This window comes from Neolamprologus brichardi, chromosome 1 (assembly GCF_056152115.1).
Source record: "Neolamprologus brichardi isolate AB-2024 chromosome 1, ASM5615211v1, whole genome shotgun sequence".
Classification (NCBI taxonomy): Eukaryota; Metazoa; Chordata; class Actinopteri; order Cichliformes; family Cichlidae; genus Neolamprologus; species Neolamprologus brichardi.
Window position 1 is genome coordinate 2,815,273 of NC_142104.1, and position 15,036 is coordinate 2,830,308.

Sequence of the window (15,036 nt, forward strand, 5' to 3'; positions counted from 1 at the left end):
TCCTGCAGAGCTTCGCCATATGACAACCCCAACTACCACCCGACCTACTCCATCATCGAAAATGGGTAGGCATGAGGACAGGTGGTGTATCTGTGAAGGTTCTCCTGTTTATCTGTTTGTACTTGAAGCAGTTACCTGAGTGCCTTTTAGAATAAAAATTTCTCTCATCTTTAAGAATTTCAGGTGTTATACAGAAGTGGAAGTCCATAGAATAAGGCTCTTTAAAGGTTTTTAAGGCATCAGGCTATCACTTGAATATTTGTGAATGGTGCTGTATGAGGTTAAACAAGGATTTATGATGAAATTGTAAGTTGTAGTCTCTTTCTTTGCATTGCGCTGTGATCAGGTGCCCAGTGCACTCCACTGTTCTAGTTCATTGGTTTGCACGATCAGGTATAGAATGAATTTAGACCAGACCTCTAAATACGTTTTACATTGTTGTGCTTGAGCAGCACCATCGACTGGAACCAAATTCCTTGTATGTGTTTGCGCATATACTTGGCCAAAAAAGGGGTTCTGATTCTGATGAATTCTACACCCAAAACTCAAGCCATATCTTTTTAATCTGATTAACTTCATTGCATACTCGCACATCTCGTGCACACATTGCACATTGAAAACATTGAAAATGTGTCCATCTTGGGGGGTGGTTTTGCAGGAAAAAGGTTTTATTTATATGCTATAGTTTGTCATTTGTTGTTTGCTCACGTGGTCAAAGGGCAGATGATGTTTGCTATCAGTCACTAGAATCTTCCTTCAGTATGTTTCAGTGAAACTTTCATGATGATTACCTGATGGGTTTCAGCCAAAATTGTTTGCTGAACTGCTGAAAGAGAGGGGCTGTCATGCAGACTGCACAGCACCTAATTTCCCAGGGTCCCCTGTGCTTGAAGAGGTCAGCAGACATCAGCAGGAGCGCAGGTATGGAAACAGAGTCGGCTGCTTTGTTTTAGCCACTGTAACTTTGGATAACGCTGAATTAAAACGGATCTTCTCTTGTTTCCAGGGAACGCCATGAACCTGAACTTCATAGCTGGATGTCTTCTTGCTGCCGTCGCTATGATCTGTGGCGTGCTCACGTTGAGCACCGAAACATCAATGGTCAGATACCGAGCTTTGTCCTCAACTGAAAGTTAAAACCCTTCGTGTGCTCCAGTGGATGAGAAGAAATGATTTAGCTCAGCCTGCAGTCTGAGTCTGAGTGTTCATGTATCTTCTCATGTGTGAATTAACTGATGAAAAGCAATTATTTTCTATCAGTTATTATTAGAATATTACACAGCTTTGGGTGCATAAGTTTGTTTTTTAAATCTATAGATTTACAGAATAATTTGAAATGAATAAATCCTGATTATTGATCCTGATCAAAGATTTATAGAATAATGAAACTCTTTTATTACTGTTTTTGTCCATGTTTACTTTCACCTGTCGACTGTGTAGCTCAAAGTCACAAGTGACATTTACACAACATATACTTCATACCACAGTTTCACAAACTGTGAAACAAGCTAACAAAAAGCTTGTTTGTGCTGCTTCTTCCTCCGGGTCTCTCTTGGAAATGAGGATATTTTTCCTTCTGATTAAATAAAGATGAAAAAAAAAACTGCTTCTGTCTGAGATGTGGTGAAACGTGGAATCCAGTAATTGTGACACATACTTTCATTTCATCTGTATCATCTGTAATCTTGGATTAATGTTTGTAATATTATATCAATGTCAAGCTTAAACGACGTCACACACAGAAGTCTCTGAAATCATCAGAATATGTAGCAAAAGTTCTAAAAGATCACATTTCTCTTTGTGTCAATATCAATAAACTTCTTACAATGTAACTGGTAATGATGTTACCACAGCAACCCAAATCAGCTGTTCCTTTCCTTCTCCATAGTAATCGTGGTTACACGTCTTTTCTGTCCAATGTGGCCTTTTTGGTCTCGAGTGTAACCTAAGGTTGCATCGTTTGTTTCCATTCATCGATTGCAGTGACATGTTTACTTACTTTAAGAGAGAGTTCTTCACTTAAACACAAAACGTCAGTTTTTTGTGTGATTGAAGGTTTCCCAGCAGGTCAGTAAATACAGAACACTTGGTTATAAAGATTTTATGTTATCACCTAAAACTACACAGCAGGTAATCTGTCAGGTGAAACAATCAGCTGACTGACGGTCCTCACAGAGGACAGACCTCCAACTGATTCACCACGTCTGATGGGAGCGGATGCTCTTCAGTCTGGAAGAGAAAACACAAACACACACAGACAGTGAAGAAGACGGTTCAAGGTGCTTTGCATACGACACTAAATTCAGTTTTTAAAAATAAAAGCATCTGTTTACTAAACGTAAACACGACACTCCCCAGACACCAGATTATTACCCCTCTAATACAGTGGTCCCCAACCCCCGGGTCTCGGACCGGTACCGGGCCGCAAGAGTTGAGGCTCAGGTGTGCAATGTATAGTTTTCAGGGTTTTTATTGGTTTTCAGCGTTATTTTGTTATCGTTTTTATCGTTTACTCGGTTTTCCTGGGTCTTTTCACGTGTGTTATGAATAAATCTTCTTTTTTTCGGTACCAGTACTAGTTTTATTTTGTTGTATTTATCCGTGACACCTTGAAAGGCCGGTCTGTGAAAATATTGTCGGGCATAAACCGGTCCGTGGCGCAAAAAAGGTTGGAGACCGCTGATCTATAAGATCTGATAAATAAAAATTATATCAGAAACAGAAGAGCAGATAAAAACAAACTATGTTCTTAAGTGAACGCAGTGAGTTTCTGGATTATGGATTTAAAAAGTTTTGGTGGAAACAAAAAAAGAGAAAAAAACTCTAAATATTGTTAATAATTGTTTTGCACACACAGCTTCTGACTAACATCAGCACTTTATAACAAACTAATTTCCAAGCGTCTCCTATTCCATCAGGGTCATCTTTCGATACTCTGACAGGTGACCTCTGACCTTTTTAGCAGCTCGTCTGTCTTCACCCGTCCGTCTTCACCTTCCTGCTCGCCGGCTCCTCCTCCTCGCTCTTCTTCGGCTGCTTCTTTGTGCTTGTGCTTCTTGTGTTTCTTCTTCTGTAAAGAAAAAAGAGGTCACAGCTTCAGCGTGAGGAAGGAGTCATTTTATCTGATCTGATCCTTACTCTTCGTTTTCTACCTTCTTTTCCTTCTTGTGTTTGTAATGCTTCTTTTTCTTGTGTTTCTTCTCTTTGCTCTTCTTGCCCGTTTTAACCTCCTTGATTGGAGGGCGCATGGAGGCGGCGCCTCCTCTGACTAAACACAGGAACAACAGGCAGGTTATTAACCTTCCAGCAACGCTTTTACGAAGCAGGATGCACTTAATGAAGTCGATGAACAGACGCTCTAGTTCTACACACTGAAGGTGGATCGATTCACATGAATGTGACCCAGCTGAGCTGATCACAGAGAGATTGCTGCATCTATAAAAACAATGTCCACGCAAGGGAAACCACGTGACTGGGTCACGGTGAATAAACTTGAGTTGTCTGTTGTTGATCTGGTGGGTGACACTCACTCAGAGCAGCCGAGGGAGGCGGCAGCTTCGGCCCAAACTCCTCCTCTTCCTGTTCGGAGGCCTGAGTGGAAACTGCTGCTTTTGAAGGAGCAGAGAGGAAAAGAGTTGACAGAGTTACGCTCGACAGGGACGTGAGATTAGAAGAAAGGTTAAGGTGATTCAGCAAACTCAGAGTACCTGCTTGGTGACTGGAGGAGGTGGTGGCTGAGGAGGAGGTGGTGGCTGAGGAGGAGGTGGTGGCTGAGGAGGAGGTGGTGGTGGCTGAGGAGGAAGAGGGGATGCTGAAGAGGTTCAGTGGCTCCGAGTCCACTTTTCCTTCATCCTTCTTTGTCACCTTTTCTTCCTCCTCATCGCTGCTCTCCCCCTCTGATGAAGAGGAGGACTTCTCATCAGAGGAGCTGGCAAAGATGGCCTTAAACAGATCCATGGGAGGCCTGCTCTCCTCTTCCTCCTCCTCTTCTTCGTCACCTTCTTTCTTCTGCTCTGAGCTCTGCTGCTCTGATGACTTTATCTGTAGAAGGAAGGATAAACTCTTTAGATTTAAGGACTTCTGCTGGTTTGGACACTTTGCTCTTTCACTACCTCCGGTTTGCTTCCTGGAGCCTGATCGCTGCTGCTGATTGAAGCAGGTAAAGCAGGCGTGGGGGTGTGCTCCACTTTGGTCTCGGTCTGGTTGCGTGCAGCACTGAGAAGCTCACCCAGCGGGTCCTCCTTCTTCTTCTCCACCTTCTGCTCAGAGACATCCCACCTGGACTTCTTCCCGGATTCTGGAGGTTTTGGAGGTGCTGAAGAGAAATAATGAGGCTTCTCTGTGAGCACAAACACTGTGCTGTAAGGCTACAAAGAAACTTAAATTCATGGAGGAAAAACTAAACGGAAAGAAAGTATCAATTTAATAAAAGCAATCACTTCAGTTTTCCTGTCTTTACTTTTTTATCCTAAATAAATCCTGATTGGTTAACAAACGTCAGTCTGAGGAACAGCAGATTTAAAACATCTAAATACATTCTTACATAACTCTTCAGTCACACTGAGATATTCTTTGATAAAAATGAGTTTGGATCAGTTTTCATCTACTTGAGTTTTAAAACACCGTTCGCTTTGCAACACATTTAACTTTCAATTGTGCTGAAAAAAAATCGGTCTACTTTATTTTGACGTTTAGTGTGACTGTGACTAGAGATGGACCGATCCGATATTACATATCGGTATCGGTCCGATACTGACCCAAATTACTGGATCGGATATCGGAGAAAAATAAAAAATGTAATCCGATCCATTAAATATCAAAAAAGCACCTCACAAAACTTGCGACATGGCGTAACTTGGCTCGGAGCAGTATGCATCACGTGATAGAGCGGCTGTGTGTATTTGTAGCCTCGCTACCAAACCAGCATTTCATCTCCGAGGAAGTTTTCCCAGAGAGAAGTAAAGCAAGTGTGTAAGTTCATCTCTGAATGTTTGTAAAGCATTCCAGCGTTAAGCTTAACAACCGATATATGGAGCGACTGCCTCTCTCGCTCTCCTGCTGCTACTTCAATCGTGAAACTGATCAATGATCAGCTGATCGTCTCTCTTGTTTGTTTATTGCCCACTTTGCACCAGAAAGAGGAAACCAGCGGCTGAACAACAGCAGCACGTTTAAGCTTGATAAGCTGTTGTTAGAATTTATTTAATATTATTTCTACACCAGGATCTTTTTCTACGCAGCTGACGGCTGGTAACTGTGCAGGGGCGGATCTAGCAAAGTTTAGCCAGGGGGGCCGATAGGGCATTAACAGGGAAAAGGGGGCACAAAGACATACTTTTCTTTCTTGTTCTCATTTAAAATGTCGAGCTTTTAATAAATAATTATCTGACTCTTACACCCAAAGTTTTAATCTGATGTAAAATATATAGAAGTCCATTACTGTATATAGTAACTGTTAAGTCTAATATACCCTAGTAAGCTATACTACTTTTTCCTTTGGGAAGATACCATCTGTGCAGTCTGCAATTCTGTTGAAGAAAGATGTTGAATCTATTTAATTATTCTTGAAAAATAATTTATTTCTGTGCATTTTTTCACACTGCATCAAATTAAAGTTGATTACATCGATTAAGCATCATGAGGTGGAGGGTGGGGGGTGGTTCCCTATTTTTTTTTTTGCTGGGAGTTTGCAACCCTATTAGTTAGCTTTAGTGTTGTTGTTTATTTAAACTTGAGTATGAACTTATACAAAATGCAGCAAGATATTAAAAAAACGTTTTATTGATTAAAAAACACACTATATCGGATTCATATCGGTATCGGCAGATATCCAAATTTATGATATCGGTATCGGACATAAAAAAGTGGTATCGTGCCATCTCTAACTGTGACAGGGCAGGATGTGATAAAGCTGCTGCTGCAGTCAGAAACCATTTACTCGCTTTGGCTCGTCGATGTGTAAATGGAGCCTGGGAGCTCGCTCACGTCTCGCTGTCAAAGCTAACACTGCTTAACTGCTTTGTGCACCGACAGCTGCTCGTGTGGCCGACAGAAACAAGTCAAGCAGGCAAAAGTTGATACTGAAGGTCTGATCTTCCCTCTCAGCAAACCTGGGAACATCTTTTATGTTTAAAATAATACCGAGCTTTATTACAGGTGGGTTTTAAGCTTTTAAGTTAAAGAAACAAGAAAAAGGGCTTCAAGTTCTCTTACAGAATATTCTCCTGCTTGCCTGTTAAAACTCTTTAGCGCCTCCTGTGTGTGAATGAAGTTACCTGCAGCCTCTCTGCTCTCAGTCACAGTCAGGAAATTGAAGACTGAAAACTTGTCTCTCTTCACTTTGGGCAGACCCACAATACCGGACCTGCAGGACCAATCAGAGTGAGACTTTAGCTCAGCAGTTTGGATTTAACCTCAGACGATTCAGTGCGATGTGTGTGGCGTACCCGGGGTAGGGGTCGGGCACGTTGAATCTTTTGCAGAGCAGTTTGTCAGGATACCACTCGAACGTTTCTCTGGTCAGTTGTCCAAACATCTTCATCTTTACTGCGGCCTGTTTATCATCCAGGTCTCCCTGACAACCAAAAGAAAGCATCAGTGACTCCTGAGCTTACCTGCAGTATAGGGGCGTGGTTTTTTACAGCACCAGGTGGCGTCCTACCTCTTGGTCCTGGCTGACCTCCACGCTGTCATCGTCCTCCTGGTCTTTGGCTCTGGTGAAGCGGGAGGACAGCGAGGAGGAGGTGGGCCGGTACAAGATAGAAGCTCGGACAAACTCCTCCCTCTCCCGGCTGCGCTCCCACTCTGTCATTCCCGGGTCTAGACTCTGCTCCAGAGCGTCTGAGGGACACAGAAGATTTTTACATTTGAATATCCAGGCGATCTAATGTGGGAGCTTTTATCCAGCGTCTGTGTTAGCCAGTAATCACATATACGCACGTAGGAGCATCAACCCTCTGGGGTGCAGGGTATAACTGGCCATTTTTGACTACTTTTGATTTTACCTCTATATTTATCTATATTTCACCTTTAAAAACTGTTTTTCTTGCCTTGTTTGGTGTCATTATTTTCAGCACAACCTCAAATATCTGAAATTTGAGTTATTTTTTCATTTTGGCATACTATATTAGAACAAATGATCTAAATTCAGACAAAAAATTCAAAATCTGAATAGAAAAAAGTTATTTTTTACTGTAAACCCACAAACATGTTTAACGAATCATTTTCATAACTTCAAATGCAAATAGAAATTGTACATTTCTAAAAATTATGCACAAGATTTGCAAACAACAAAGTTATTTGGTACTATTCACCTAAAAATGCAGCCAAGGCCTCAGGTGTTTTTTATATAACCATTTAAATCTATTAACAGAACAATCAGCTGTGCTGCATCAAATAAGAAGACACAAATTATTTGTGCCGGTCCAAAAATGTAGTTTGTGTCCAGTATAAGACAGGAGAACAGCACACGGATAAACCTGCAGGTCTGACAGCAGGAGGTGGATCAGTCCTGTTTTCCATGTGGTAACATCGTTTACACTGGAATCTGCTTTTGGCGGCTTTTTTGGAGAAAATGTGAAATTCAGCAGTTTAACTGACACACAATACAAAACAATAACTACACAACAAACTAACTACAGCCTCCAAACACGCTAAACGTCACTAATGTCTCACATATGAAAACTCTCTCTCCTAATGCCGGGCTCACACTGTTGTATTTTTGGCCCATTTTGAGCCGATTTTTGAGTCGTGCGACCGTTTTGGCGATCGGCCCGATTTTGGCCTTCATCGTGTGTCGTGCATCGTGTAGTATGCGTGGGGAAACGAGAAGCGATTAACACCTCACGACCAGCTCCCGATCATCAATCGCTTGGTCGTGAGGGTGTCACCGCAGTTTCTCACACTGCGCACGCGCAAACACAAATGTCAGCGAAAAAGACGGCGCATCACGGCAGTGCAGCGTGTGATCTGGACACAAGCGATGGAGGCACAACTTGTAGAACTTTGGAAAGCTCATCCGAGCCTTTTCGATGTGGCCTCACAAAATTATCACGACCACAACAACCGTGAAAATAGTTGGATGGACATCGCTGCTCAATCACAGCTGATCATGTTTTTCATTAGCAATTTAGCAAAGTTGATGGCGGTGGTGTGCGTGTCTGTGTGAGTGAAAGACAGAGAGGGAGAGCGAGCGACAGAATTTCTGTTATAACCTTCATTTTATGGACGCACAGTGTGAGCACTCGGGTCACATCAGAGCATCGTGACCTACGAACTTTTAACCCCTGCGAGTCAATCGTGCAGTTTGAGCAGGAGCTGAATCGCACGACTGAAGAAAAAAAAATCGCACAGTGTGAGCCCGGCATTAATCTTCCCCTTCTCCCTAAGCAACCAAGTGCCCATGTCACCATATCATTTTTTGATTGGCTGACATGTTAAACTCTAACACCAATAGGGAAGGGGTGTTTTTCTTTCTTCACTTGTAAGCGGAGAGTGTTTGCGAGCGCTGTCTGTAGAAAACGCCATTTTTACCGTTCTTCCTGCTGTAAACGCCGCTGTTTTGTTCAAAAAAAAAAAAACATCGCGTGTATTTTTTATCATAACTCTGGTTTTACGTGGCCCATCGACACAATTCAAAAACTGGTATATAGTTTGAAGTCCGCACTTTCGACCCAACTTGAAATGGAGACTCAGAGTCGCTGCATCTTGTAGCTGTGTCGTCTTAAATTGGTCATGTGATTTTGACGCGTTCGTCGACCCCAGAGGGTTAATGATGGTTTTTGTGGTTTAACTAAAACTGTACCAACTATATCAAAGGATGCTGCAGTGCATGATGGGACCTGCAGGGCGGAGCCTCGTACCATTGTCTCCCTGCTTGAGACGGCTCAGGTAGAGTTCGTAGCGTGCCTGCTTGCTGGGGTTTTTCTCAAACGGTTTGAAGGTCTGCGACGATGTTTGGACGCCTCTCCACGCTGCCAGAGCCTCCTGCTGGAGGCCGGAGGAGGCAGGCAGCACTTGTGCCGACTTCCCTGATGTCTGTGAGGCACGACTGGAGACGGGGGTGGAGGTTGTGGCCGAGGGCGGGTTAGAGGAGTTGCGGAAGCTGAGCAGGCGCTGCCTGTCCTCGGGCCTCAGCAGCTCCATGACTGAACTGGGACCTGATTGGGATGAAGTTGGGAAAAATCACCAGCAGCATTAACGCACTTGCCATCAGAACGGGACACGATGTCCTGATTATCCTACATTTTTAATTAATCTAGAAAAACTACATATAGTTTCAACCCTTTTTAATTTTCCTCATCTGTTGTTTTTTGCACTTCTGTGATTGCTTCATTATCAGCCATCTCTTACCTTGCAGGGCGTCCTCTCCCAGCAGCGCCCTCCTCTGGCCAGAGTCCAGCTGGTGGCGTCCTGCTTGCTGGGGCTCCTCTTTGACCATGTGGCCTTTGGACACCCGGAGAGCCTCGGCCAGCGCGGGGCTGACCCCGGAAAGATGTGAAACATCGACCGAAGGACGGAAATGATGGACTGGACGATAATCGCGAGGCAGACAGGGAGGCGGGAAGATCTACAGACAGATACAGAAACATGAGGGGTGTGTCCAGGTAGTGATGAGGACACGTGATCAGATGGTTTGAAGCTCCTCACTGTTTTTTCCTCGAGGGGTTTCTGTGCCAGAGTGAATCCTTCCAGGATTTTTCCGAGATACGAAGCATCTTTACTTCTGTCTGAAAGTAAAAAAAATCCAAATAATTTTCCATCTTACTTCATGAATGCTTTCATTTCAGTTTTTCATGGACAAAAGAGAGACATTATTCTTTAATAATTAAAAAAACTAAAAAATACGCCTCTCTGGTGGCTTTCCAGGTTTTCCCAGGAAGCGTTACCTTTCTTCTTAGTGTACTGCTGCGGGGCCGTCCAGCCGTACAGGCTGTCGCCCGGCTCCTCTTCTCCCAGGATTGTGTCGTATCTGGACATGGAGTCTCTGTGGTACACGTCTTCATCGTCATCCTCTAACGCACCCACGCCAAAGGCCTGCAGGTCAAAGGTCAGCAGCCAAACACTTTGCATTTAAAAAAGACAACCAAAAACACTTCTGGGGTTTGTGGGCTCACCTGTCCGACCACTCCTCCTCTCCTCGAGCTGCTCTTCGTGTCTCCGAACAGGCGATTCCTCGTCTCAGACTGAGGTTTAAACAGATCGATGTGTTCAGCCGTGCCGTGACCCAGCAACGCCAGGCTCGGGTCCAGACCGCGGTACCCCAAACCCTGAACTCCCAACCTAGGGTTGAAGTCCACCGGAGTTACATCCTTCGGGGCAAAGGTCACGTTCTCTGGAGCAAACTCCTCATCGTCATCCTGATGAGGCAGAGAGATTTCATGCACGCACAGGTGAAAATATGCAGCTCGCATTATGAATTTCAGATTCAGTTTAGATCGTCCTCCATCAGGTTCTGTGTTAAAATATTCTGTCTAAGCAGCCGCACTCACCTCCGATTCCTCCGAACCAGCAGGGGGCAGCGTGGAGCCGTAAACTTTACCTCCACCGTCTGTCAGGAGGACAAAGTGTCAGTATTTATACTACAGATGGCACGATACCACTTTTTTATGTCCGATACCGATATCATAAATTTGGATATCTGCCTATACCAATATGAAGCCAATATAGTGTGTTTTTTAATCAATAAAACGTTTTTTTAATATCTTGCTGCATTTTGTATAAGTTTATACTCAAGTTTAAATAAATAACAACACTAAAGCTATTCTGTTATACCTGTATGTAAAAAATACACTGCACCCAAAATATTTCATAGTTCAGCAAAACTGATCAATCTAATAAACTTAAACCTGCTCCATCCTCCCTATTCTGGTATTTTAAAGAGTAAGCAACCTAATCAATAGGGTTCTAAACTCCCAGCAAATAAAAAATAGGGAACCACCCCCACCTCATGATGCTTAATCGATGTAATCAACTTTAATTTGATGCAGTGTGAAAAAATGCACAGAAACAAATTATTTTTCAAGAATAATTAAATAGATTCAACATCTTTCTTCAACAGAACTGCAGACTGCACAGATGGTATCTTCCCAAAGGAAAAAGTACTACAGCTTACTAGGGTATATTAGACTTAACAGTTACTATATACAGTAATGGACTTCTATATATTTTACATCAGATTAAAACTTTGGGTGTAAGAGTCAGATAATTATTTATTAAAAGCTCGACATTTTAAATGAGAATAAGAAAGAAAAGTATGTCTTTGTGCCCCCTTTTCCCTGTTCATGCCCTATCGGCCCCCCTGGCTAAACTTTGCTAGATCCGCCCCTGCACAGTTACGTCAGCTGTAGAAAAAGATCCTGGTGTAGAAATAATATTAAATAAATTCTAACAACAGCTTATCAAGCTTAAACGTGCTGCTGTTGTTCAGCCGCTGGTTTCCTCTTTCTGGTGCAAAGTGGGACAAAAACAAAGAAGAGAGACGATCAGCTGATCATTGATCAGTTTCATGATTGAAGTAGCAGCAAGAAGAGGCAGTCGCTCCATATATCGGTTGTTAAGCTTAACGTGGGAATGCTTTACAAACATTCAGAGATGAACTTGCACACTTGCTTTACTTCTCTCTGAGAAAACTTCCTCGGAGATGAAATGCCGGATTGGTAGCGACACTACAAATACACACAGCCGCTCTATCACGTGATGCATGCTGCTGCGACGTGCTACGGTTATGAGCCGAGTTACGCCGTGTAGCAAGTTTTGTGAGGTGCTTTTTTGATATTTAATGGATCGGATTACATTTTTTATTTCTCTCCGATATCCGATCCAGTAATTTGGGTCAGTATCGGACTGATACCGATACGTAATATCGGATCGGTCCATCTCTAATTTATACACTATAACTAACACCAGACAGATACAAGATTCATGCTGAAATGAAACACAGCATAAGATGAAGTAGGAAAAACAGAATTTAAAAAAACGGCATCAAACATCAAAGCTGCTGCAAATCTTCACTTGAGACGCTGAGTGGACGGATTCAGTATTTTAAATTTTTCAAGTTCTGGTTTTAAATGATCCACAACACCAAAGCTAACTCCACCTCCTCATCGGCAGCCTCAGAGTGAATGTGCTCACATTTTACTGACACAGTTTATTCTGTGTGAAAAGAAACCAAAGACGGGAAAAAGCTTCAAGTTTCCGAACTCACATGAATCAGATCACAGTGAGCAAACTACAGGTGTGAAAACGCCTTAAGTCAAGTGTCACAGGGATTATTTTACCCTTTACAAACTCCTGAATTTCTCTTATTGGTCAAGCAACCTTGTGCCTGTAAAGATGACACACTTACCCATCTGCTGCCGGCGAGCTTTCCTCTTCACACGAGGCCCGATGCCCTGACCTTCCTTCCAGCCCATCTTCATCAGCAGCTCCACCCCGATGGAAGACCTGAGAGACAAAACAAACACACCTCAGAGCAAATTCACTCTGCAAACTGTTAAAGAGTGAAGGATGGACCCGGCGGTGCTGCAGAAGCAGGCTGCTGGGACACAGTTGGTGGGATGTGGGTGTGGCAGCAGTTACCTGGCAGGTGCGATCAGCTCCTCCAGCAGCGTGTCTCCGGGGATCAGAGCCGCCTGAGCGCTGATGGCTCTCGCCTTCTCTCCGGCCTCGTCTCTGCGGCTGGACGAGAACTCCTGACTGGTGGTGATCTCTCTGGGAGCGATGCCGTGTTCGCTGAAATCCTGACAAACACCAACAACGATCTGCATCAGCTCCACTAAACCTGAACCTCAAACCTCCTCACGTCTCTTCTGGAAAGACCAAGCACTCAAACGCTGCAGCGTAAAAACTATAAAATCAGCTTTAGATGATTTCCAGACATCAGACAGCTGCTCTGACAGAAGCGTAGAAAATGTTATTTGATATTTTAGGATATTTGATGTTATTTGGATAAAGTCCCAGATTTTTCTTTTACATGTGAATAAAAAACCTTCCCCTCTCTCTGGGTGGTTGTACCTCCTCATCCATGAAATCTTCTGGCCTGGCATGGTGTTTCTCAGCTTTCTGTTGCCGTGACGACACAAAGGCTGACGGGGTCCAGCCTAAAAAGACACGGGGACGCCAAATGGCAAGATATGGAATCAAAATTAAAATGCTTGAGCTGAAAAAATGGTTTCACTGTTTGCAGAACAAACAGTGAAACATGGAAGAAAAGTGGAGGACAAAAAAAGAAAACAACACGCAGCTACAAAGCAGCCAGGTCTGCTCTAAAGCCAACTTCAAAATCAGAGGCTGGACTGAACCAAACACTGTTAGCTTCACGATGAGGGGACACCACCTCCCCTTACACGTCTGCATGCAGCGCTCCATAAATATCACGTTAACTAAAATATGTGTGAACTCTACAGGAGGCGTCTCACCTTCTTTTGAGCCGACAGTGTTGAAGTATCCGGCTGAAAAGCCTCCAGTGAACGCTCCGTGGAACCTCTTATATCGTCCCTTCTCATCTTTGACTGTCTGATCGTGGAGCGGGACGGGCTTCTTCAGCGGCTCGTCTGTGGAAACACATGGAAATTTTTAAATGGTAAACATTGAAATGGGAAAACATTTAAAATTGTTGTCAATTCTGTACAAAACAGAGGTTGTAATAAACTAGAAGGATTTGGAAGTAATTTATTGCTGATTTATACACTGGTCAAAAAGGAAGCAAAGGCAACAACAAGACAACCCCCCAAAAAGCAGATGAGGGCACAGTCCATTGCTCTCTCCTCTTTCTTTTGCTAGTGTCACCGATGATCACCACTCGTCACTGCTGGCAGCCTGAGATGGTGTCTGTATCCTATTTGGGTTGCACAGGTAGTCCAGCTCCTCCATGTGTATCATCTTTGTCTCAAGAATGTGGAGGAGATATCAGGAGATGGAGCCGTAGAAGGTCATCACCCAAGATCGGCATCTGCTCCTTTGTGTGAGGAGCAGGATGAGCTCTGCTATAAGATGGTTACCCGTTTGCATGTTTCTGACCAAACAGTCAGAAAAAGACTTAATGAGGGTGGCTGGAAGGTCCAATATCCTTCAGTGGGACCCGCGCTCACAGCCCAGCACCATGCAGAACCAGCGGGTCCACCACCGGAGCCCAGGGTAGGCTCACACTGCGCTATGAGTTAACCACTACATCACAGAGTCTGTGTAATACAATTTATTTTTTTCCTCCAACTAGTAACGACATTTACGAATATTCTTGTTTTTGTTTTCCCACATTAAATACACTAAAAAAATATATAAATAATCTACATCCTGTAACGATATTTAAGACACAGAATGTCGCACAAAGCCACAGTATAGTCTTTACCGCAGTAAGCCCACAAATCACACACTGCAGCTTCAGATTTGAAGGGAAAAAATAAATGGCAGCTTTCACTACAACTTTGAGGCCGAACTGAAGACCTGATAGTGCTGAAACTTTAGAGATGAGAAATGGCACTGTATTCAGTAGTTATGTTCAACTACTTTAATCAGCAACATTAACATAAAGGATTTTTGAATGAGGTCTGGGTTTCAAACTAGGAGGCTATGATTGCGCTTAGCTAGCTGCTCGTTAGCTGAACTCAGCGAAGTAGCGCTGCGAACGGCGCAGCTAGTAACGCTTTGCTTTAAACACCTGGGAGATTTTTTAATGCAAGTAAACAGATGACCGAGCTCATAAAATTCACCCCACCTTCTTCCAAAGGTTCCAAAGGAGTCCCGTAAGTCACAAAATCTTCATCGCTGTCGCTGTCGGACGCCATGATTTATTTATTTTTACCCCGTTTACGGTATCCGCAAAAGGACAAACTTTGTGAAGTGTACTTTAGCGCTTCACAAGAACAGTTGGGGAAAATAGCGACACCTTGCGTTAGCTACAAATAACTACATCAGCTGTAACTACATTCACTCAAACTTTAGTAAAATATTTATGTGAGACACTTCCCCTGTTGTGAGGATATCTATGCAGATATAGCTTGCCTTAAAATCAACAAATCAACAATTGTAAATATTTCA

At 43.3% G+C, this 15,036-nt stretch overlaps 1 protein-coding gene across 2 annotated transcripts; it reads right to left on the reverse strand.

The window, feature by feature from the left end:
* Nucleotides 1–1,695: 1,695 nt before the first annotated feature.
* Nucleotides 1,696–14,811, reverse strand: gpatch1 (G patch domain containing 1). 2 transcript variants are annotated; one of them, XM_087840442.1, is made up of 20 exons: nt 14,714–14,811; nt 13,419–13,553; nt 13,015–13,100; nt 12,580–12,740; nt 12,347–12,444; nt 10,491–10,549; nt 10,116–10,358; nt 9,888–10,035; nt 9,649–9,728; nt 9,352–9,568; nt 8,862–9,158; nt 6,662–6,840; nt 6,447–6,574; nt 6,276–6,364; nt 4,113–4,315; nt 3,708–4,041; nt 3,531–3,608; nt 3,153–3,268; nt 2,955–3,070; nt 1,696–2,229 (listed from the first exon to the last, which is right to left on the reverse strand). In XM_087840442.1, the coding sequence occupies exons 1-20, from the start codon at nt 14,781–14,783 to the stop codon at nt 2,196–2,198; spliced, it is 2,871 nt and encodes a 956-aa protein (XP_087696568.1). In that variant the 5' UTR covers nt 14,784–14,811; the 3' UTR covers nt 1,696–2,195. The 2 variants fall into 2 exon arrangements, with proteins under 2 accessions (XP_087696568.1, XP_087696540.1); XM_087840414.1 differs by having other exon boundaries at nt 3,531–4,041.
* Nucleotides 14,812–15,036: the final 225 nt, after the last annotated feature.

Bases quoted from the DNA above. Each gene is read 5' to 3' on its own strand.
- gpatch1 (XM_087840414.1), bottom strand. From the start codon at position 14,783: ATGGCGTCCGACAGCGACAGCGATGAAGATTTTGTGACTTACGGGACT. The intron at 12,445-12,579 runs GTAACTGCTGCC...TTTGTCTCTCAG, and splicing joins GAGCTGATCGCACCTGCCAG to GTCTTCCATCGGGGTGGAGC. The intron at 6,575-6,661 runs GTAGGACGCCAC...TTTGGTTGTCAG, and splicing joins AGGTCAGCCAGGACCAAGAG to GGAGACCTGGATGATAAACA.